Raw genomic sequence first — 19,851 nt, 5'->3', positions numbered from 1 at the left:
CCCTTCGGCACTGTAGGGATTCTATGATTCTAATGTGGGAGAATGGTAGTGCGGTGGGTATGGGGTCCTTCGAAGATGCGTTCAATAACCTTTACCATCACCCATGTAAGGTCACTAAACCTCTTGAGGCTCTGCTGTCAGCTTCTCGAGAACGGTCTCCTCTCATTCACCTTTCCGCCCATCTGCTTCCATTCTCTTTGCAGGGTGGTCTTTGAGGGTCTCTTGCCTCTCCTGTGAAAACTTTTCTTCTTCAGACCTCCTCCTTGATTACGTCCGGTGCCAGTTCCCTGAACTGGAGAGCCCTCTACCTCTTCCCCAATGCTCCATTTGGGCTGCTTCAACCTGTAGCCAGAGCAGTATATATAGGCAGCCAGCAGCAGCACCCTTGCACTGAGGGTTGCACCCCTGTAGGAGGAGCAGACTGGTGCACCATGTGCTATTAGAGATTACTGCTCAGCACCCCTCCCTGCTGAGTGCTCGGGCAGCCCGCAATGTGGGCCCCACTCAGTCCAATACAGCAATCAGCTAAATGGCGAGGCAGTGCTAAGTTGGTGTATTGTCTGCCTCAAAGGGAAGGGGTGCGAATAAGGCCTTATTGAATATTTTTCTTCATAAACCTTCTTAAGTTAGCACGTCTGCCTTAGAGCCCCAGGGACCCGGATTCAATTCTGGCTTGTCTGTGAGGAGTTTGCACGTTCTCACTGTGTCTGCGTGGGTCTCCTCCGGGTGCTCTGGTTTCCTCCCACACTCCAAAGGTGTGCAGGTTAGGTGGATTAGCCATGTTGAATGTGTGGAGTTACAGGGATTGGGCGGGAGAGAGGGCCTGGGTAAACTACTCTGTCAGAGAGTCGGTGCAGACTCAATGGCCTCTTCTCCACTGTAGGTTCTATTATTCTAAGTTTGAAAATAAGCAAGCATGTGAAATAGAGACTCTCTTTTTTTCTCAAATGCTGATTAACTGCTGTGTAATTCAAGCTTTTCCTTTCTCTTTGTATTCCACTATTCTAGCATCTGCAGTTTGTTTTCTTATGACTTATCTTCACTTTTGGGAGTCTTTTCCTTGACCTGCTGCAGTTCATGTGATAAAGGGTTTTTTAAAAATTCCAGAATGTTTGCTGTGGAGCCAGACAGAACAACAGCAGTAAAAATGCTCCTGTCACTTTAGACCCATAAAACAGATCCATTGACGTTGAATTGAGATTCTTCACTGAGTTTGTGCAAGTCTGAATTGGAGCAGAGCAAAATGTTAATGGAAAAAAAATCTGGTCATCTTTTCTTCCAAGCCATGATTCAGGGTTCAACCATTGACCAATCATTGTCACTGTAGCTGAGCTGAGTGACTGACCAGTTTTGCTTTCCTTCCAGGGAGGTGATGGCCTAGTGGTATTCTCGCTAGACTATTAATCCAAAAACTCAGCTAATGTTCTGCATTTGAACCCCACCATGCAGGTGGTGGAATTTGAATTCAATAAGAAATATCTGGAATTAAGAATCTACTGATGACCATTGTGGATTGTCAGAAAAAACCCACCTGCTTCCCTAATGCCCTTCAGGGAAGGAAATCTGTCGTCCTTATGTGGTCTGGCCTACATGTGACTCCAGAGCCAAAGCAATGTGGCTCAACTGCCCTCAGGCAGCGAGGGATGAGCAATAAATGCTGGCCAGCCAGCGACGCCCATACCCCACGAATGAATAAAAAAACCTGAGAATCCCTACAGCGCAGAAAGAGGCCCACCCTGCACCAACTCTCCGAAACGGCATCCCACTCTGGCACTCCCCTCCACCCCATCCCCATAATCCCGTGTATTTACCATGGCTAATCCACATTTTGGGAGACTAAGGGGCAACTTGGCATGGCCAATTTTGGGAGACAAAGGGGTTAATCCACCTGCATAACTTTGGAGTTTGGGAGGAAATGGGAGCACCGGAGCAAACCCACGCAGATACGGGGAGAACGTGCAAACTCCACACAGTCACCCATCCTGGGTATCTGGTGCTGTGAGACAGCAGTGCCAATCACTGTGCCACTGTGCCACCCTGTCCTGGGTACTCAATTCAACTGAGACAACTCATTAAATACTCAGCATAACAATATGGTTTGGGGGGCTGTTCTGTTTTCATCTAAATGTTGAGTGCCAGATTTCACAAACATTCCTTTCTTGTAATTGTAAAACCCGGACATTTTGCTGCTTTTCCTCCTTCTCAATCCCCATTTGGAGCTTTAATCTTTCCTGGAAACTTTAATCCTTCCCTTGTGTCCACAGCTCACAACGGAAGACGCCCCACAGAGATTCTTTGTTTACCTCAACTGACTTTGTAATTTAAAACAAATGTAATTCTCCATGCCTTTCCCCAAGAATAAAAACATTTAACAAGCTTACTTTTCTTTTGAAGGACAGGGCTCATAAATGTGGTTCAGCTTGAACTACACAGAATGTAAATCAATAAATTTTTGTGGTGATATAAATGTGTGACTCAAATGTGTTCACAGGAAAATATTTTGTACCAATTTTTTAAAGGAGCTACTTTGAATGCCATCATCATAGAATCCCTACAGTGCGGAAGGAGGTCATTCGGTCCGTCGAATCTGCACTGACTCTCCGACAGAGCATCTTACCCAGGCCCTATCCCCCAAATTTCACATATTACCCCACTTATTCTCCTAACTTAGACATCTTGGGACACTGAGGGCCCATTTAGCATGGCCAATGCACCTAACCCGCACGTCTTTGGAGCGTGGGAGGAAGCCGGAGCACCCGGAGGAAACCCATGCAGACACAGGGTGAACGTGTGGACTCCGCACAGTCAACCCAAGGCTGGAATTGAACCCGGGTCTCTGGTGCTGTGAGGCAGCAGTGCTAACCACTGTGCCACCGTGCTGCCCTCAATAGTATCTTCACTAAAACAGCCCAAAGAGAAATATTGTACAATCCCATTAAGCATGCATTCACTAAAATTGACACTGGTAATTTCTAGGCTATTTATTTCTAAGCCACTGATTTTAAGTATTTGATATATGATTTGACTTGTCCTTCCTGTTTATGTCAGATGCCGCCAGTTAATTCCTTATTTGGTGTCTCATGAGAATGAAAATATTGAAGTTATTCTCGTGGCATTTTTGTTCTTAGCTGCAAACTTCACCTCATGTCCGACATCTATTACTGGCTATTTTGGATAATTTATTCCTCTTTCCAAATGAGGTCCCTTCCATAAATGGAAGCAAGCATGGGGACAGGAGCATCAATTCCACAGACTCCGAGAGTAATCACTGAGATGTTTTTGTTTTATCCAATCTCTCAGTTTTGTGCCTGAATCCACTAAAAGACTGGTGTGATTGGCATTATGCCTCCGAATTCAAAGCCAGCAAAATAAACAACATGGCTGGCAAAAGTTTCTAAAAGTAAACAAATCAGCCCCTGAGATTTGTAGAACTTTCTAATATGTCCTCATGCTTTAAATACTTCTGTATACAAACCAAGAGCGTTGATGTCTGGTGATATCATGTTCAGAGCCTCTGTCTGTCTCTCCAGTTTTATGATTCAAGCTTTTGTTGGTCTTTCATGAAAACTCAATTCACTTCTGGCCAATTCTTGGTGACAAAAGGTCACCGTCAGACCCACGAGTCCTCATGCCATTCACCAGATGGAGAAATGAATTGGCCAGGAAACAATAATTCGCATTTTTTCTTTATCCCTTGGAAAGCAGATGTAGACCAGAGTTTTTTGGCCATTCCCGCCAGCGGGATTTTCCAGTCCTGCTGATGGCGAACCCCAAGGGTTTCTTGGTGGCGGAGTGCATACAGCGAGAAACCCCACTAACAGCGGGGGGACCAGAAGGTCCCACCGCCAGCCAATAGCGGGCCACTTCCGGCACCGCGAAACACATCTTAGAATTGTGGAAAATCCCACCATCGTCAGAGATGTAGGGGGGACTTTTAGGGCCCATTCACCGTGACCACAAATCCCGTTATAGCCACAAACTCTCACGAGAGGGCTGTAACAGGATTTGCACCAGAAGGATCTGTAGAAAGATAGAAAAGAAAAGGGCTACTATAAAATTGCTAGACTCTGCTAGGGTTTCTGTCTAATCAACTTGTGGGCGGCACGGTAGCACAGTGGTTAGCATTGTTGCTTCACAGCTCCAGGGACGGGGGTTCGATTCCCGGCTTGGGTCACTGTCTGTGTGGAGTTTGCACATTCTCCTCGTGTCTGCGGGGGTTTCCTCTGGGTGCTCCGGTTTCCTCCCACAGTCCAAAGATGTGCGGGTTAGGTTGACTGGCCATGCTAAAATTGCCTCTTTGTGTCCTGAGGGATTAGCAGGTAAATATGTCGGGATATGGAGGTAGGGCCTGGGTGGGATTGTAGTTGGTGCAGACTCGATGGGCCAAATGGCCTCTTTCTGCACTAGGGTTTCTATGATTCTAACTTAGATGTAGAATTCACTTTCTCAATAGGGAGTAAGTTTGATTGTAATTAGGTGTTTTCAATACTTCGTAGTTTTAAAGATACATGTAATACCTTTAATTAGTCCATACATATAAATATATCTTCTATACATTTTTAGAAATTAAACAAAGTAACTTAGATGCACAGTTACAGAGTGCCCCTTTGATACCAAACATATGTTAGATACATTCCTTTAAAGCACCCAACTCTTGGAGTCACAAGGCCATAAAGGAGACTTAATTACCTCACCAGACACCTTATCAGAAACAACTGATACAAGAGTGTGTTTTAATGAAGCTGCCTTCACAGTTTCTCATCAAAACAGAGTCAGAAAGATATGAATGTCTTAGCTAACAAAAGAGTTATGGTAGGGGACTTGAGGGGAACTGACAAGAATTAATGGTAACAGAATGAAAACCCTGGAAACTGTAGGTCGTGATAAAAAGCTCAGTCATTGAATTGATAAGCAATATATACATGTGTTTCATTATGTTGGCTATAAACAAAACTTATCAGGGTTATAATTGGGAAATATCCTGAAGGCAAGATGAGTTGACCACATCCCTTAGAGATTCAGTTAACTTCACTGACAAGGCCATAAAATACTAATGGCTTTTGTAGTCTTTATGGCTTTATCAATTAAAGGATGCCCATGTCAGACTGTTTTAGTGAAGATGCTTTGTGAGGCTGCTACCAAAAATAGAGTAAGAAGTCTCACAACACCAGGTTAAAGTCCAACAGGTTTATTTGGTAGCAAATACCACAAGCTTTAGGAGCGCTGCTCCTTCGTCAGATGGAGTGGATATCTGCTCTCAAACAGTGCACAGACACAGAAATAAGTTACAGAATACTAATTAAAATGCGAATCTCTAAAGCCAGCCAGGTCTTAAAGGTACAATGTGGGTGGAGGGAGCATTAAACACAGGTTAAAGAGATGTGTATTGTCTCCAGACAGAACAGCTAGTGAGATTCTACAAGCCCAGGAGGCAAGCTGTGGGGGTTACTGATAATGTGACATAAATCCAACATCCCGGTTTAGGCCGTCCTCATGTGTGCGGAACTTGGCTATTAGTTTCTGCTCAGCGACTCTGCGCTGTCGTGTGTCATGAAGGCCGCCTTGGAGAACGCTTACCTGAAGATCCAAGGCTGAATGCCCGTGACTGTTGAAGTGCTCCCCCACAGGAAGAGAACAGTCTTGCCTGGTGATTGTCGAGCGGTGTTCATTCATCCGTTGTCGTAGTGTCTGTGGAGGAGCACTTCAGCAGTCACGGGCATTCAGCCTTGGATCAGTAACCCCCACAGCTTGCCTCCTGGGCTTGTAGAATCTCACTAGCTGTTCTGTCTGGAGACAATACACATCTCTTTAACCTGTGTTGAATGCTCCCTCCACCCACATTGTCTGTACCTTTAAGACCTGGCTGGCTTTAGAGATTCGCATTCTAATTAGTATTCTGTAACTTGATTTCTGTGTCTGTGCACTGTTTGAGAGCAGATATCCACTCCATCTGACAAAGGAGCAGCGCTCCGAAAGCTTGTGGTATTTGCTACCAAATAAACCTGTTGGACTTTAACCTGGTGTTGTGAGACTTCTTACTGTGTTTACCCCAGTCCAATGCCGACATCTCCACATCATGACCAAAAATAGAGACATGATGTCTGACTAAGAGGCTAGAGGACAGGCTTGGGGATGATATATTGGGGTATCCCACGAGGTATCGTGATCTCATAGATCGGGCTGGTTCAGTATTTTTTCTATTGGATCAATACGTAAAGTATGTCATTTGTAACATTTCTGATTGGATTGTGTCCAACTGACTGCGAGCTGCAGAATTGTATAAACCAGGATGATTGTCTTTGTCTGGTGGAGTGGTGTCTCGACCCATTGTTTTGGGAACTGACCCCCTTGCTAGCAAGTAAAATAAAGACAATCTGTCGGTTAAGTAACTTGTGTTAATGTGTGTTTATGTTAAAGTCAAACTCGGAAGTCGAGATTTTGACAGATCTCAGGATGAGATATCCCCCACCTACCCTTGGTGACAATGGAATCAGTTTTTATTTGACAGAAGTGTCAGAAGGTCTGGAGAGAAGCCTGGCTGTTTCCCTGGGGAGAAGCACGCCGGTGTTCAGTTAGAAGCTGACGCTTTGCCATCTTTTGGGAAAATTCCATCCGTAGATATTGAGGACATATTGGCCGCGATTTTCTGCCCCCCACCCTCCTCCCTCACTGCCATAGCATGTTTTGCGGTGCCTGAGGAGGTCTGCCAGGAGTTGGCAGTGGGATCTTCCAGTCCCGTTGCTGTCAATGGAGTTTTCAATTGTTCGCACCATCTGTCGCTGGGGAACCTGCGATGGGGGAGTCGGTCGGACTGGCAGATCCCTCTGGCGGGAACCGCTGGAAAATCTCGCCCAAAGAAAGCATTGAAAAAGGAAGCATTCGGAAAAGCTTTAGGAAGAGAATTAGACAGCTCACCTGCACTGTGGTTAAAGGTTCTGTCATTAGTGCTGGAATGAGAACCAGGTCACACACAGTGTTGCAGAAACAGAAAAGTGCAGGTACGAGGCATAGAGTTGAAAATGAATGTATAGACAGCAGCGTGGGAGAGATCAAGGTCGATTTGAAAATGAGGACGCATGAAAAGGCAACATGCTTGGAGAATGGGGGCAAAGTGTAAAGGTCAGGGTGATAGAGATACGGGCCCAAAATATTCCGACCACCCACTAACAGCAATAGCCCGTCGCCAGTTTCCCAGCAGTGAAGAGTGTGAACAACGAAAAATCCATTTACAGCAGCGGGTCTCAAAGATCCAATACTGACCAATGGCAGGCTGCTTCCACCATCGGGGACTGGGGGAGCATTTTAAGCTATTTCAGAGTGAGCTACTTTATCATGTACATTAGACTAGGAAAGGCTGGTTGCCTTCCCTAACTGTTTAAAGTTTATTTATTAGTGTCACAAGTAGGCTTATGTTAACACTGCAATGAAGTTACTATGAAAATCCCCTAGTCGCCACACTCCGGCGCCTGTTCGGGTACACTCAGGGAGAATTTAGCATGGCCAATGCACCTAACCAGCATGGCTTTCGGGTTGTGGGAGGAAACCAGAGCACCCGGAGGAAACCCACGCAGACACGGGGAGAACATGCAGACTCTGCTCAGACAGTGACCCAAGCCGGGAATCGAACCCATGTCCCTGGTGCAGTGAGGCAGCACTGCTAACCACTTAAGTTTATATTCCCCAACTGCTATGGCGGAATTTGAACTCATTGCTCCAGATTCTCTATTCAACCCGCTGGATTAATGATCGTGTGACAGAATCTCTCTATTACTAGTGTAAGTTCTAGAGAAATTGCATGTTGCCATCATTTAGACATCTTTACTCACTGACAGAATCCCTCTCTATTCTTCTACGTGACCATTTGTGCTGAGAAACTGCTTTTCACCCTAAAAAGTACATCACTGATGTTGATCTTTGCCACACTTATTCCCTTAGCTGAAAGGGCAGGAATTCTGCATCTTCCGTATCGTGGGTGTCATTAGACTCCTTACTGCTGCTGTATTTTAACTGAAGGTTGTGTCTGTGAGGTTGAGGCTGTTTTTTGTGACCCTAGCAATAAGAGAAAGATCACTCACAATAAAGGAATGTTCTCTAAAGGAGTTTGAGGAACAGTAAAGTATGATAGTTACCCAAGGATCAGAAGTGATTTAATTCTTCTAACGTTTTCTGGATAACTATTGGTGTAAGGTGATGTGGGGATGCCAGTGTTGGACTGGGGTGGACACAGTCAGGAGTCTAACAACATCAGGTTAAAGTCCAACAGGTTTATTTGAAATCACGAGCTTTCGGAGCGCTGCTCCTTCATCAGGTGATGAAGGATGTAGTGCTTTGAAAGCTCATGATTCCAAATAAACCTGTTGGACTTTAACCTGGTGTTGTGAGACTTCTTGATGTAAGACACTTGGAACTATCCAAACTTTGCAACTTAAAATGGAATTTTGGATGGTTCCCACTGTAGGACCTCCAGGGGGTGGTGGGGGTGGGTTGAGGGGGTTGGTCCTGCTGGGGGTTACCCTGCACATCTTGTAACCTCCCCTCTCCCCAGCCCTCCTGGTACAATGCCCCGGAGATCAACAGGGGTGAGGGAAGGAAAGAGCAAAAGGGAAAGTCTGTAATAGGGTGGAACAGGAACGATGAAATGAGAAATGCGATGATGGAACGAAGAAAAGGTTGCTGGTGATGGGACGAGTAAAGAAACAAAAGATGTGCCTGGAGGCGATGGACACAGGAATAGCAGAGTCTTATCAGCAGCTGCCATTGAATAACACAGTGTTCCGTCCGAAAGGTTATAAAGTGTCCAATGGAAAAAATGAGGTGCTGATTCTCAAGCTTAATGCGAAGCTTCATTGGAACAATGTCAGAGATGCAGGAAAGAGAGATCAGGGCTGTGATTTTCCCAAAAAATGACTAAGGGCGGAATTTTTCTTCCTGCCTGCCTTGGAAATCGTGACGGGTGGGACAGAACATTTGGCAGACCACTTAAACATCCGTTGACCTTGGGCGGGAATTTTTGGGTCTTGGGGTGAGAAGACCGGAGCGATCTGGTGCAGACTGGACCCCAATTGTCCGACACTCAGTCATTTTATGGCAGATTGGTGAGTTGTGTGGCGGTTCTGGGAGGGGCGGGGCCTAAACACGCCAGTCAGCTCGGCTGCAAAGCAATCGGGTGCTATTTAGAAAGGGTGCTCCGATCGCACAGTGCAGTGGAAGACCCCCTCCCTACTCCCATGGACATCAGGAACCACCCACTTCATCGACAGCATGTTTCCCCACCCTGTCCCCGACATAGATGGCCGGCGTCGGGGCATTGGGGCCCTCCCAACGGGTCCCCCAACATGAACCCCGACATGCCCCCCTCATGACCCAAAATGCACCCCCCATCATAACTCCCCTGTCATAACCCCCTGAGATGGGCACTGCCAGGGCACTGCCCAGCCATGTCCCAACCTGGGGGTTTCAATGGCCTCCAAGCCTCCATCACACCTGGTCTCCACTCGTGGAGACCAAGAGTGATGCTCGCCAGGCTCGCTCTGCACCCGAGGGTCAGATGATCCTGGGAGCTGGGAGAATTTCCAACCTTTCCTCATAAGACAATCTGCCCGTTCCTGGTATTAGCCTAGTAAACCTACTCTGAACTGCTTCTAAAGCATTCACACCTTTCCTTAAATATGGAGATCATTCTGTACACAGTACTCCAACTGTGTGTGTCACCAACACCCGACAACTGAAGCACAAGCTCCCTACTTCTGTAATCAATTCCACTTGCAGTAAATGTTAACATTCATTTGACTTTCCTAATCACTTGCTGTACTTGTATATTAGCCTTTCCTGATTCATGCACCAGGACAGCCAGATCCCTCTGCATCTCAGAGCTCTGCAACCTCGCACCATTTAGATAATAATCTTTTCTATTCTCCCTGCAAAAATGGACAATTTCACATTTGCCCACATTTTGACTATTGTTTCCCCTCTGTAAAAATGCCTTTGACTATTATAGAATAGAGGTGCTCTGTAAGTTTTAAGATATTATTGTTTCACAGTTAAAAGGTGGATTTCCAGTCCATGTGTGTACCAGGGTATAGAATTATTCATATGTACCAGGATATGGAATTATTCATGTGTACCAGGATATGGAATTATTCATGTGTACCGGGATATGGAATTATTCATGTGTACCAGGATATGGAATTATTCATGTGTACCGGGATATGGAATTATTCATGTGTACCAGGATATGGAATTATTCATGTGTACCGGGATATGGAATTATTCATGTGTACCAGGATATGGAATTATTCATGTGTACCGGGGTATGGAATTATTCATGTGTACCGGGGTATGGAATTATTCATGTGTACCGGGGTATGGAATTATTAATGTGTACCAGGGTATAGGATTATTCATGTGTACCGGGGTATAAAGTTATTCATTATGGCAGACATGATAAATGAATAGAATATATTTTTAATTTTTTTTTTAGGTTAAGCAAAATGATTTTGCAATTCTAAGTTAAAATTGCAGGAGACTCATATGATTTTGCGAGAAATTGAGCTGGGGCCTTGTACAGCTTATGTTACTTTTTTTATTCTAACAAAATAATAAAAAGATCAAAGAACAATACAGCACAGGAACGGGCCCTTTGGCCCTCCGAGCCCATGCTGACCATGATGCCCTGACTAAACTAAACTAAAAGAAAAACCTTCTGCCCTTACTCGGTCCGTTTCCCTCTATTATTAGAGTATTAGAGTATAAAAGCTGGAGTCTGATGATGCAGCTGTATAGAACGCTGGTTAGGCCACATTTGGAATACTGCATCCAGTTCTGGTCGCCGCACTACCAGAAGGACGTGGAGGCTTTGGAGAGAGTGCAGAGAAGGTTTACCAGGATGTTGCCTGGTATGGAGGGTCTTAGCTATGAGGAGAGATTGGGTAAACTGGGGTTGTTCTCCCTGGAAAGACGGAGAATGAGGGGAGATCTAATAGAGGTATACAAGATTATGAAGGGTATAGATAGGGTGAACAGTGGGAAGCTTTTTCCCAGGTCGGAGGTGACGATCACGAGGGGTCACGGGCTCAAGCTGAGAGGGGCGAAGTATAACTCAGACATCAGAGGGACGTTTTTTACACAGAGGGTGGTGGGGGCCTGGAATGCGCTGCCAAGTAGGGTGGTGGAGGCAGGCACGCTGACATCGTTTAAGACTTACCTGGATAGTCACATGAGCAGCCTGGGAATGGAGAGATACAAACGATTGGTCTAGTTGGACCAAGGAGCGGCACAGGCTTGGAGGGCCGAAGGGCCTGTTTCCTGTGCTGTACTGTTCTTTGTTCTTTGTTTGTTCTATTCCCTCCCTATTCAAGTACCCATCCAGATGCCTCTTAAATGTTGCTAATGTGCCTGCTTCCACCACCTCCTCTGGCAGCGCGTTTAAAATGTCATATTTTAGACTGTTGATTTCCTTGTCTCTCGTTGGAGACCAGTTTTAAATTGTCACGAAGAATATGAAGGATGCGCCATTGCCGTTTGTGTGATAAGATAAATATTTTCAAGTTAAAGAGACTGGCTAAGTCAGTCATTCCAAAAGAGGCAATATCAACAGAAGCAACATTTGTCTGTTATAATCCCACAATCTCAGCTATTTCTTTTGCCACATATTTATATTATCTGATGGAAAAATGTAATTCATGGTGTTTTCATGACATCAGAAATCTTGCATACAAAACATATCTCTACAGTGTACAAGTGCTGATGTCTCATCCATTCATCACTCAAGGGGCAGCAGACACTAACTAAACAATCAATCTGATCAGAGTGCTTTATTTGGAAGTGTTAAGTATTTCAAACCTGTTGAGATTCTTGCACTAATAACAAGCCAGAGGAGGATTAATAATGGAATGCGGGATAACTAACCCAATGGAGATATGATGTGGAGATGCCGGCGTTGGACTGGGGTAAACACAGTAAGAAGTCTCACAACACCAGGTTAAAGTCCAACAGGTTTATTTGGTAGCAAAAGCCACTAGCTTTCGGAACAGGCTGTTCCTTCGTCAGGTGGTTGGGAGTTCTGATCACAAACAGGGCACAAAGACACAAACTCAATTTACATGAATAATGATTGGAATGTGAGTCTTTACAGCTAATCAAGTCTTAAAGGTACAGACAATGTGAGTAGAGGGAGCATTAAGCACAGGTTAAAGAGATGAGTATTGTCTCCAGACAGGACAGCTAGTGAGATTTTGCACATCCAGGGGGTTACAGATAGAGTGACATGAACCCAGTATCCCGGTTGAGGCCGTCCTCATGTGTGCGGAACCTGGCTATCAGTCTCTGCTCAGTGACTCGGCGCTGTTGTGTGTCGTGAAGGCCGCCTTGGAGAATGCTTACCCGGAGATCAGAGGCTGAATGCCCGTGACCGCTGAAGTGCTCCCCAACAGGAAGAGAACAGTCTTGCCTGGTGATTGACGAGCGGTGTCCATTCATCCGTTGCCGTAGCGTCTGCTAGGTTTACACGTTCTCCCCGTGTCTGGGTGCTCCGGTTTCCTTCCACAGTCCAAAGATGTGCAGGTTAGGTTGATTGGTCTTGCTAAATTCCACCTCAGTGTTCCAAGATTTGTAGGTTAGGGGGATTAGAGAGGTAAATACATGGGGCTATGGGGATAGGGCCTTTGCGGGATTGTTATTGGAGAGTCGATACAGGCTCATTGGGCCGAATGGCCTCCTTCCTGCATTGTAGGAATTCTATAATTCTATTAGAAAGATGAAAATTAGTGACACAAAACAATATACTATTAAGATTGAGTTACATCATTTGTAATAAAAATAAAATACTGTGGATGCTGGAAATCTGAAATAAAAATAGAAAATCCTGGAAAAACTCAGTAAGTCTGGCAGCATCTGTGGAGAGAGAAACCGTTAATGTTTGGAGTTGAATTGACCCGTTGAATTCCAAAGAGTCGCATTGGACTCAAAATATTAATTCATTGTGGTGTTAATGTAAACCTACTTGAGACATTAATAAAAATAAATTACTGTACTGTATAGTTCTGGTCACCCTATTATGGAAAAGATATTATTAAACTAGAAAGAGTGCAGAAAAGATTTACCAGGATGCTACTGGGACTTGATGGTTTGAGTTATAAAGAGAGGCTGGATAGACTGGAGTGTAGAAGACTGAGGGGTGATCTTATAGAGGTCTATAAAATAATGAGGGGCACAGATCAGCTAGATAGTCAATATCTTCTCCCAAAGGTAGGGGAGTCTAAAACTAGAAGGCAGGTGAGAGGGGAGAGATACAAAAGTGTTCAGAGGGGCAATCTTTTCACACAGAGGGTGGTGAATGTCTGGAACAAGCTGCCAGAGGTAGTAGTAGAGGTAGGTACAATTTTGACTTTTAAAAAGCATGTAGACAGTTATATGGGTAAGGTGGGTAGAGAGGGATATGGGCCACATGCGGGCAATTGGGACTAGTTTAGGGGTTTAAAAAAAAGGCGGCATGGGCAAGTTGGGCCAAAGGGCTTGTTTCCATGTTATAAACCTCTATGACTCTACTGTTCCACAGATGCTGTCAGACCTCCTAAACCTTTCCAGCCTTTTCTCCACATTGTTAATAAGTTATTTTCAAGGGAACAAAAAAATTTACTTGGGTTAAAAGTAAAGTTTATTTATTAGTCTCAAGTAGGCTTACATTAGCACTGCAATGAAGTTACTGTGAAAATCCCCTAGTCGCCACACTCCGGCGCCTGTTCGGGTACACTGAGGGAGAATTTAGCATGGCCAATGCACCCTAACCAGCATGTCTTTGGACTGTGAGAGGAAATCAGAGCACCCGGAGGAAACCCACGCAGACATGGGGCGAACGTGCAAACTCCACACAGACAGTGACCCAAACCAGGAATCAAACCCAAGTCCCTGGCACCGTGAGGCAGCAGTGCTAACCACTGTGCCACCGTGCCACCCAAATGAGCATGGATCAATTTCACAATAATCAACAAGCACAATAACATGCCGAATAATATTTTACAATGGACAGGCATTCAAGGAATGAATAGGTGAACTCCAAAAGTTGTTCATTCCCATTTGGTGCAAGAGTGGAAGGGGAACTATGACCAAACTGTGGTTTACAAGGGAAATTAGAGACAGCATTAGATTCAAAGAAGAAGCATACAAATTGTCAAGAAAAAGCAATAGACCTGAGGATTGTGAGCAGTTTAAAATTCAGCAAAGGCGGACCAAGGAATTGATTAAGAAGGGAAAAATAGAGTATGAAAGTAAGCTAGCGGGGAACACAAAAAAAAAGACTAAAAGTTTCTATAAATATTTAAAGAGAAAAAGATTGACAAAAATTAATGTAGGTCCCTTACAGTCAGAAACAGGAGAATTCATAACGGGGAACAAAGAAATGGCTGAGGAACTAAATTTGTACTTTGCTTCTGTCTTCCCAAAGAAGATGTGAATAATATACTGTAAGTTCTGAGAAGCACAAGTTTTAGCGAGGAGCTGAAGGAAGCCAGTATTAATAGAGAAATGGTTTTGGGGAAATGATTGGGATTGAAGGCAGATCAATCTCCAGGGCCTGATAATCTTCATCCCAGAGTACTTAAGGGAGTGGCAGTGAAACTAGCAGATCCATTGGTGTCATTTTCCAAAATCCTTTGGACTTTGGACTGGTTCCTACAGATTGGAGGGGAGCTAATGGAAGCCTGCTGTTCTATAAGGTAGAGAGAAAACATGGAACTATCGACAAGTGAGCTTAACGTTGGCAGTAGGGAAGTTGCTAGAGTCCATTATCAAAGATTTCATAGCACAGAATTTGGAAAGCAGTGGTATAATCAGACAAAGTCAGCATGGATTTACAAAAGGGAAATCATGCTTGGCATATCTACAGGAAATCTTTGAGGATGTAACTAGCAGAGTTGACCGGAGAGAACTGGTGGATGTGGTTTCGACAAGGTCTCATATAGCAGATTACTATGTAAAGTTAAAGCTGTCTTGAGATTGGTAGAATGCTGGTTAGCAGACAAGAAGCAAAGAGTTGGACTATATGGATCTTTTTCTGATTGGCAGGCAGTGACTAGTGATGTACCGCAGAGATATCTGACAGGACCTCAACTGTTCACATTATATATTAATGCTTTGGACAAGGGTACTAGAAGTATTACTTCCAAAATTGCAGATGATACAAAGTTGGGTGGGAGGGTGAGCGGTGAGGAGGATGCAGAGGTGCCTCAGTGTAATTTGGACAGGCTGAACTCGTGGGCATTCGCATGGCAGATGCAGTATAATGTGGATAAATGTGAGGTTATCCATTTCAGTAGCAAAAATAGAAAGGCAGATTATTATAAAAATGGGTGTAAATTGAGAGAAGTGGATACTCAGCCTGATCTTAGTGTCCTCATGCATCAGTCGCTGAAAGTAAGTGCGCAGGAACAGCAGGCAGTAAGGAAGGCAAATGGTATGTTGTCTTTCATAGCGAGAGGATTTGAGTATAGGAATAGGATGTTTCACTGAAATTGTACAGGGCATTGGTTTTGGTGTCCTTATCTGAGGAAGGATGTTCTTGCTATGGAAGAATGCAGCGAAGGTTTACCAGGCTGATTCCTGGGATGGCAGGTCTGTCATATGAGGAGAGACTAAGTCGGTTAGGATTATATTCACTGGAGTTTAGAAGAGTGAGAGGGAATCTCATAGAAATTTATAAAATTCCAGCAGGGTTAAACAGGGTAGATTCAGAAAGAATGTTCCCGATGGTGGGGGAGTCCAGAACGAGGGGTCATAGTTTGAGGATAAGGAGTAAAGCTTTTAGAACTGAGGTGAAGAGAGATTTCTTCACCCAGAGGGTGGTGAATGTGTGGAATTCACTGCCACAGAATGTAGTTGAGGCCAAAACGTTGTCTGAATACAAGAATAAATTAGATACAGCTCTTGGGGCTAACGGGGTCAAGGGATATGGGGGAAGGGAGGATCAGGATATTACATAGAAAATAGGAGCAGCAGGAGGCCATTCAGCCCATTGAGCCTGTTCCGTCATTCATTCTGATCATGGCTAATCATCCAACTCAATAACCTTTCCCACATATCGTTTGATCCTTTCACCCCCAAGTGCTATATCGAACTGCTCCTTGAAAACATACAGGGCGGGATTTTCTAGCCGCACTCTCCCTGCAACCGGAAAATCCTGCCCGAGATGAACGGACCTTTGCATTGTCCGTGTGCCGCCCGCTACGATTCCCATGGCGGGCGAGACAGCAAAACTCAGCTCACAATATTTTGGCCTCGGTTACTTTCTGTGGTAGAGAATTCCACAGGCTGATCACTCTCTGAGTGAAGTAATTTCTCCTCATCTCTGTCCTAAACGGCCTACCCTCAGACTGTGACCCCCCTGCTTCTGGACACTCCCAGCAAGTCTGAAGGACCAAATCGCCTACTCTTGCTCCTATTTTCTATGTATGTTTTTGTGTATTATTGGAGATTAGTACTTGCAGATGGCTGCCTTTGTTTGAAACTGGCTGGAGCAGATGGACTATCTGCTGGCCCATTGTGCTGGCTTGGCTGGAATGCTAATGTGGAGTAAAGAACTACATCTTAGACATTTAAGTTGTTTACTTTGAAATGGCTCAGAAACTTCTGGAAGCCCGCATGTGACCAGCTGGAGCCATCTTGTCAGCTTAGCAATTGTCCATTTTGAAAAGCACAAAAACATTGACTTTATAAAGTGGTCCAGCTGACGAATAAATTGATAAATTTATTTTCCGTCATGTTTTGACCATGACACTCATTATTTTAAGTAATATTTCTGAACTGTAAGTAAGAAATAAATGGGAGGAGAAAGAAAGTTGATCCTTATAAAGGGTTTTATATAGCACAGCTGACGAGGATGATGGATGGTAAACCATCAGTTCAGAATAATATTATTGAAGTTAATTGCCCATATATCTCTTAGTATCTCATCATAATTCAGCCTTAATTTTGCCTGGCACAGTTGGCGGAAAAAACAATTTGACCCTGGAAGTGACAAATGTACCATTTCTGTCTGTGTGAAGGCTCACGGCTCGTTCATCAATCAAAATCCATTTTGAAATGTATTGTTTGCGATAAAGAACTAAACCTACTTCAACTTATGGAACAGTTTGCCACACTGAGATTCTATTTCAAGAGGCTAGGGTGGAATTTAAGAAATGAATAATGTAAGCTTTACTGTAATGAAGGGAACATGCATCATCTGTGCTGGAACAATACCAAAGAGGATGCTGCTATGCTCTGAATTAACAAGTTGAACTCAGTTCAACTGTGTGGAGACTGTGTGGAGTTTGCACATTCTCCTCGTGTCTGCGTGGGTTTCCTCCGGGTGCTCCGGTTTCCTCCCACAGTCCAAAGATGTGCGGGTTAGGTTGATAGGCCGTGCTAAAAATTGCCCCTTAGTGTCTTGAGATGGGTAGGTTAGAGGGATTAGCAGGTAAATATGTAGGGATATGGGGGTAGGGCCTGGGTAGGATTGTGGTCGGTGTAGACTCGATGGGCCGAATGGCCTCCTTCTGCATTGTAGGGTTTCTATGATTTTCTATGATTCAGTTTAGGGAAACAATTAGATTTTGCCAGAGACTAATCAAAATAGATCTTTACTGCCCAGCTCGCTCAAGGGCGGCACGGTGGTTAGCACTGCTGTCTCACAGTGCTAGTGGCCCGGGTTCAATTCCAGCCTTGGGTGACTGTGTGGAGTCTGCACGTTCTCCCTGTGTCTGTAAGGGTTTCCTCCCACAGTCCAAAGATGTGCAGGTTAAGTGGATTGGCCAACCTAAATTGCCCCTTAGCGTTCCAAGATGTGTAGGTTAGACGGATGGGCCGTGGCAAATGTGTGGGGTTATGGGGATAGGGCGAGAGAGAGGGTCTGAGTAAGATACTCTGTTGGAAAGTCGGTGAAGACTTAATGGGTTGAATGGCTTCTCATCCACTGTAGGAATTCTATGAGATTCTCTCTAGAGTAGCCATTTCATCTATTAATAAAAGTTTCTATCTTGCTGACAATAAATGCTACTCTTAACATATCTTTGATGTTGGCAGCTCTGTATCCTAGTCCGAGCTATATGTAGCTTTATAATATTTTAACTTTATTACTATATATTATAATTGTTTAGAGTGAGATGCTTTTCCTAAATTGGAGATTTGTTGGAATCACGGTGGCATAGTGATTAACAGGTTCGATTCCTGGCTTGGGAGACTGTGCAGAATTTTCACATTCTCCACATCTGTGTGGGTTTCCTCCGGGTGCTCCGATTTTCTTCCACAATCTGAAAGACGTGCTGGTTAGATGCATTGGCCATGCTAAATTCTCCTTCAGTGTACCCGAACAGGCACCGGAGTGCGGCGACTAGGGGATTTTCACAGTAACTTCATTGCAGTGTTAATGTAAACCTCCTTGTGACACTAATAAATAAACATTAAACTTTAATTTAGCAGCAAGGGCAGTGGCATGCACACATGTTAACTTAATTCTCTTTTCTTTTAGTAGGATTTCTGAATATAAATCATTCAGCGTGCAACTCCGAGGAATTAAACCCACTCTCCAACACCATGAATGGAACCACCGTAGAACCAACGTTGTGCAATTCAACGATGCTGATTCAGATCAATTCTAATAGCACACATGCTTCCCCTTGGTTCTCAACTGCGTTTGCAACTATTGGACTTATGTCTAACCTGATTGCCTTTGTGGTGCTAATCAACGCTTACAGAAGAGCCCGGAGCAGGTCCAGGTCTTCCTTCTTGATTTTCCTATGTGGCTTGGTTGTGACAGATTTTCTAGGTCTTGCTGCAACCGCATCCATAGTTGTTACCTATCATCATATGCCTTTCGAGTGGGATGAAGTGGACCCTCACTGCCACCTCTGCAGATTTTTGGGATTTTCGATGGTGTTCTTTGGACTCAGCCCACTGCTGCTGGGGGGCACCATGGCAGTAGAGCGGTTTTTAGGGATTAACAAGCCATTTCTGCGTTCCACCAATTCTTCGAAACGACGGGGCTGGTGTACTGTATTTATGGTTTGGACATTTTCTCTGTCTATTGGACTGCTGCCCATTTGTGGACTCGGCCATTATACACTCCAGTGGCCGAATTCCTGGTGCTTCTTTAACATGACAAACAGCGCAAGCGACATTGCATTTTCAATATTGTTTTCGAGCGTGGGATTGCTATCGCTGTCACTGTCTGTTATCCTGAATACAATCAGCGTGGTGACGCTGTTCAAAGTTTGCTTCAACCGATTAAGTGTCGAAAGAAGGAGAGACCATGAAGTCGAGATGATGGTGCAACTGTTGGGGATAATGATTATTGCAACAGTCTGCTGGGCTCCATTGTTAGTAAGTGCGGTTTCATTTGACTCTTTTTGAAGGTGGTTAATTGCTGGATAAGTTGCTAATTGACCTTTCCAATACAATTCACAGGTTAGTAATAGTAAGGGCCTATATAGTGAGGGATAGGTAAAACATTATTGAGCATGCGTTTCAACTACACAGATTAACTGTTAACATCACTGTATAGTTCCTTAATGAACATAATCCTCGTGGTCACAGGGTATTGGCCTTCCTCTGCTGCTAATGCCCATCAGATTTGTGTTGTCTTTAAAACAGGAAAGGTGACTGGCACCATTTTTTCCAAACTAACTTTGGCCATGCAGTTAGTGAGGTCCCTCAAGATGGGAGGAGGGTCCTTTTAAGTGGGTGAAGTTCATGGTCAGCTCAAGTGGCTGACTAAAGGAAGACCCTGATAATTATGAGGTGACTGACTGTCAAAGATGCTCGCTTGTGTTCTCCACTAGATGGTGAAGGCCGCCTTGTAGCAGGCTTGCTCCTGACCCATGG

At 44.5% G+C, this 19,851-nt stretch overlaps 1 protein-coding gene across 2 annotated transcripts in view; it reads left to right on the top strand.

Moving 5' to 3' along the window:
• Positions 1 to 19,851, top strand: part of tbxa2r (thromboxane A2 receptor) — a 38,260-nt gene that overhangs the window by 16,434 nt on the left and 1,975 nt on the right. Inside the window, exon 2 of one of the 2 annotated variants that reach the window (XM_078198773.1) lies at positions 18,503 to 19,350. In XM_078198773.1, coding sequence (XP_078054899.1) covers positions 18,565 to 19,350 — 786 coding nt within the window. In that variant the 5' untranslated portion in view covers positions 18,503 to 18,564. Of the gene's footprint in view, positions 1 to 18,499; positions 19,351 to 19,851 lie in introns of both variants that reach the window. The other variant, XM_078198774.1, reaches the window with a different exon arrangement.

The sequence above is a fragment of the Mustelus asterias genome, chromosome 26 (genome assembly GCF_964213995.1).
Source record: "Mustelus asterias chromosome 26, sMusAst1.hap1.1, whole genome shotgun sequence".
NCBI lineage: Eukaryota > Metazoa > Chordata > Chondrichthyes > Carcharhiniformes > Triakidae > Mustelus > Mustelus asterias.
This window is presented reverse-complemented; position numbering and strand designations above follow the sequence as displayed.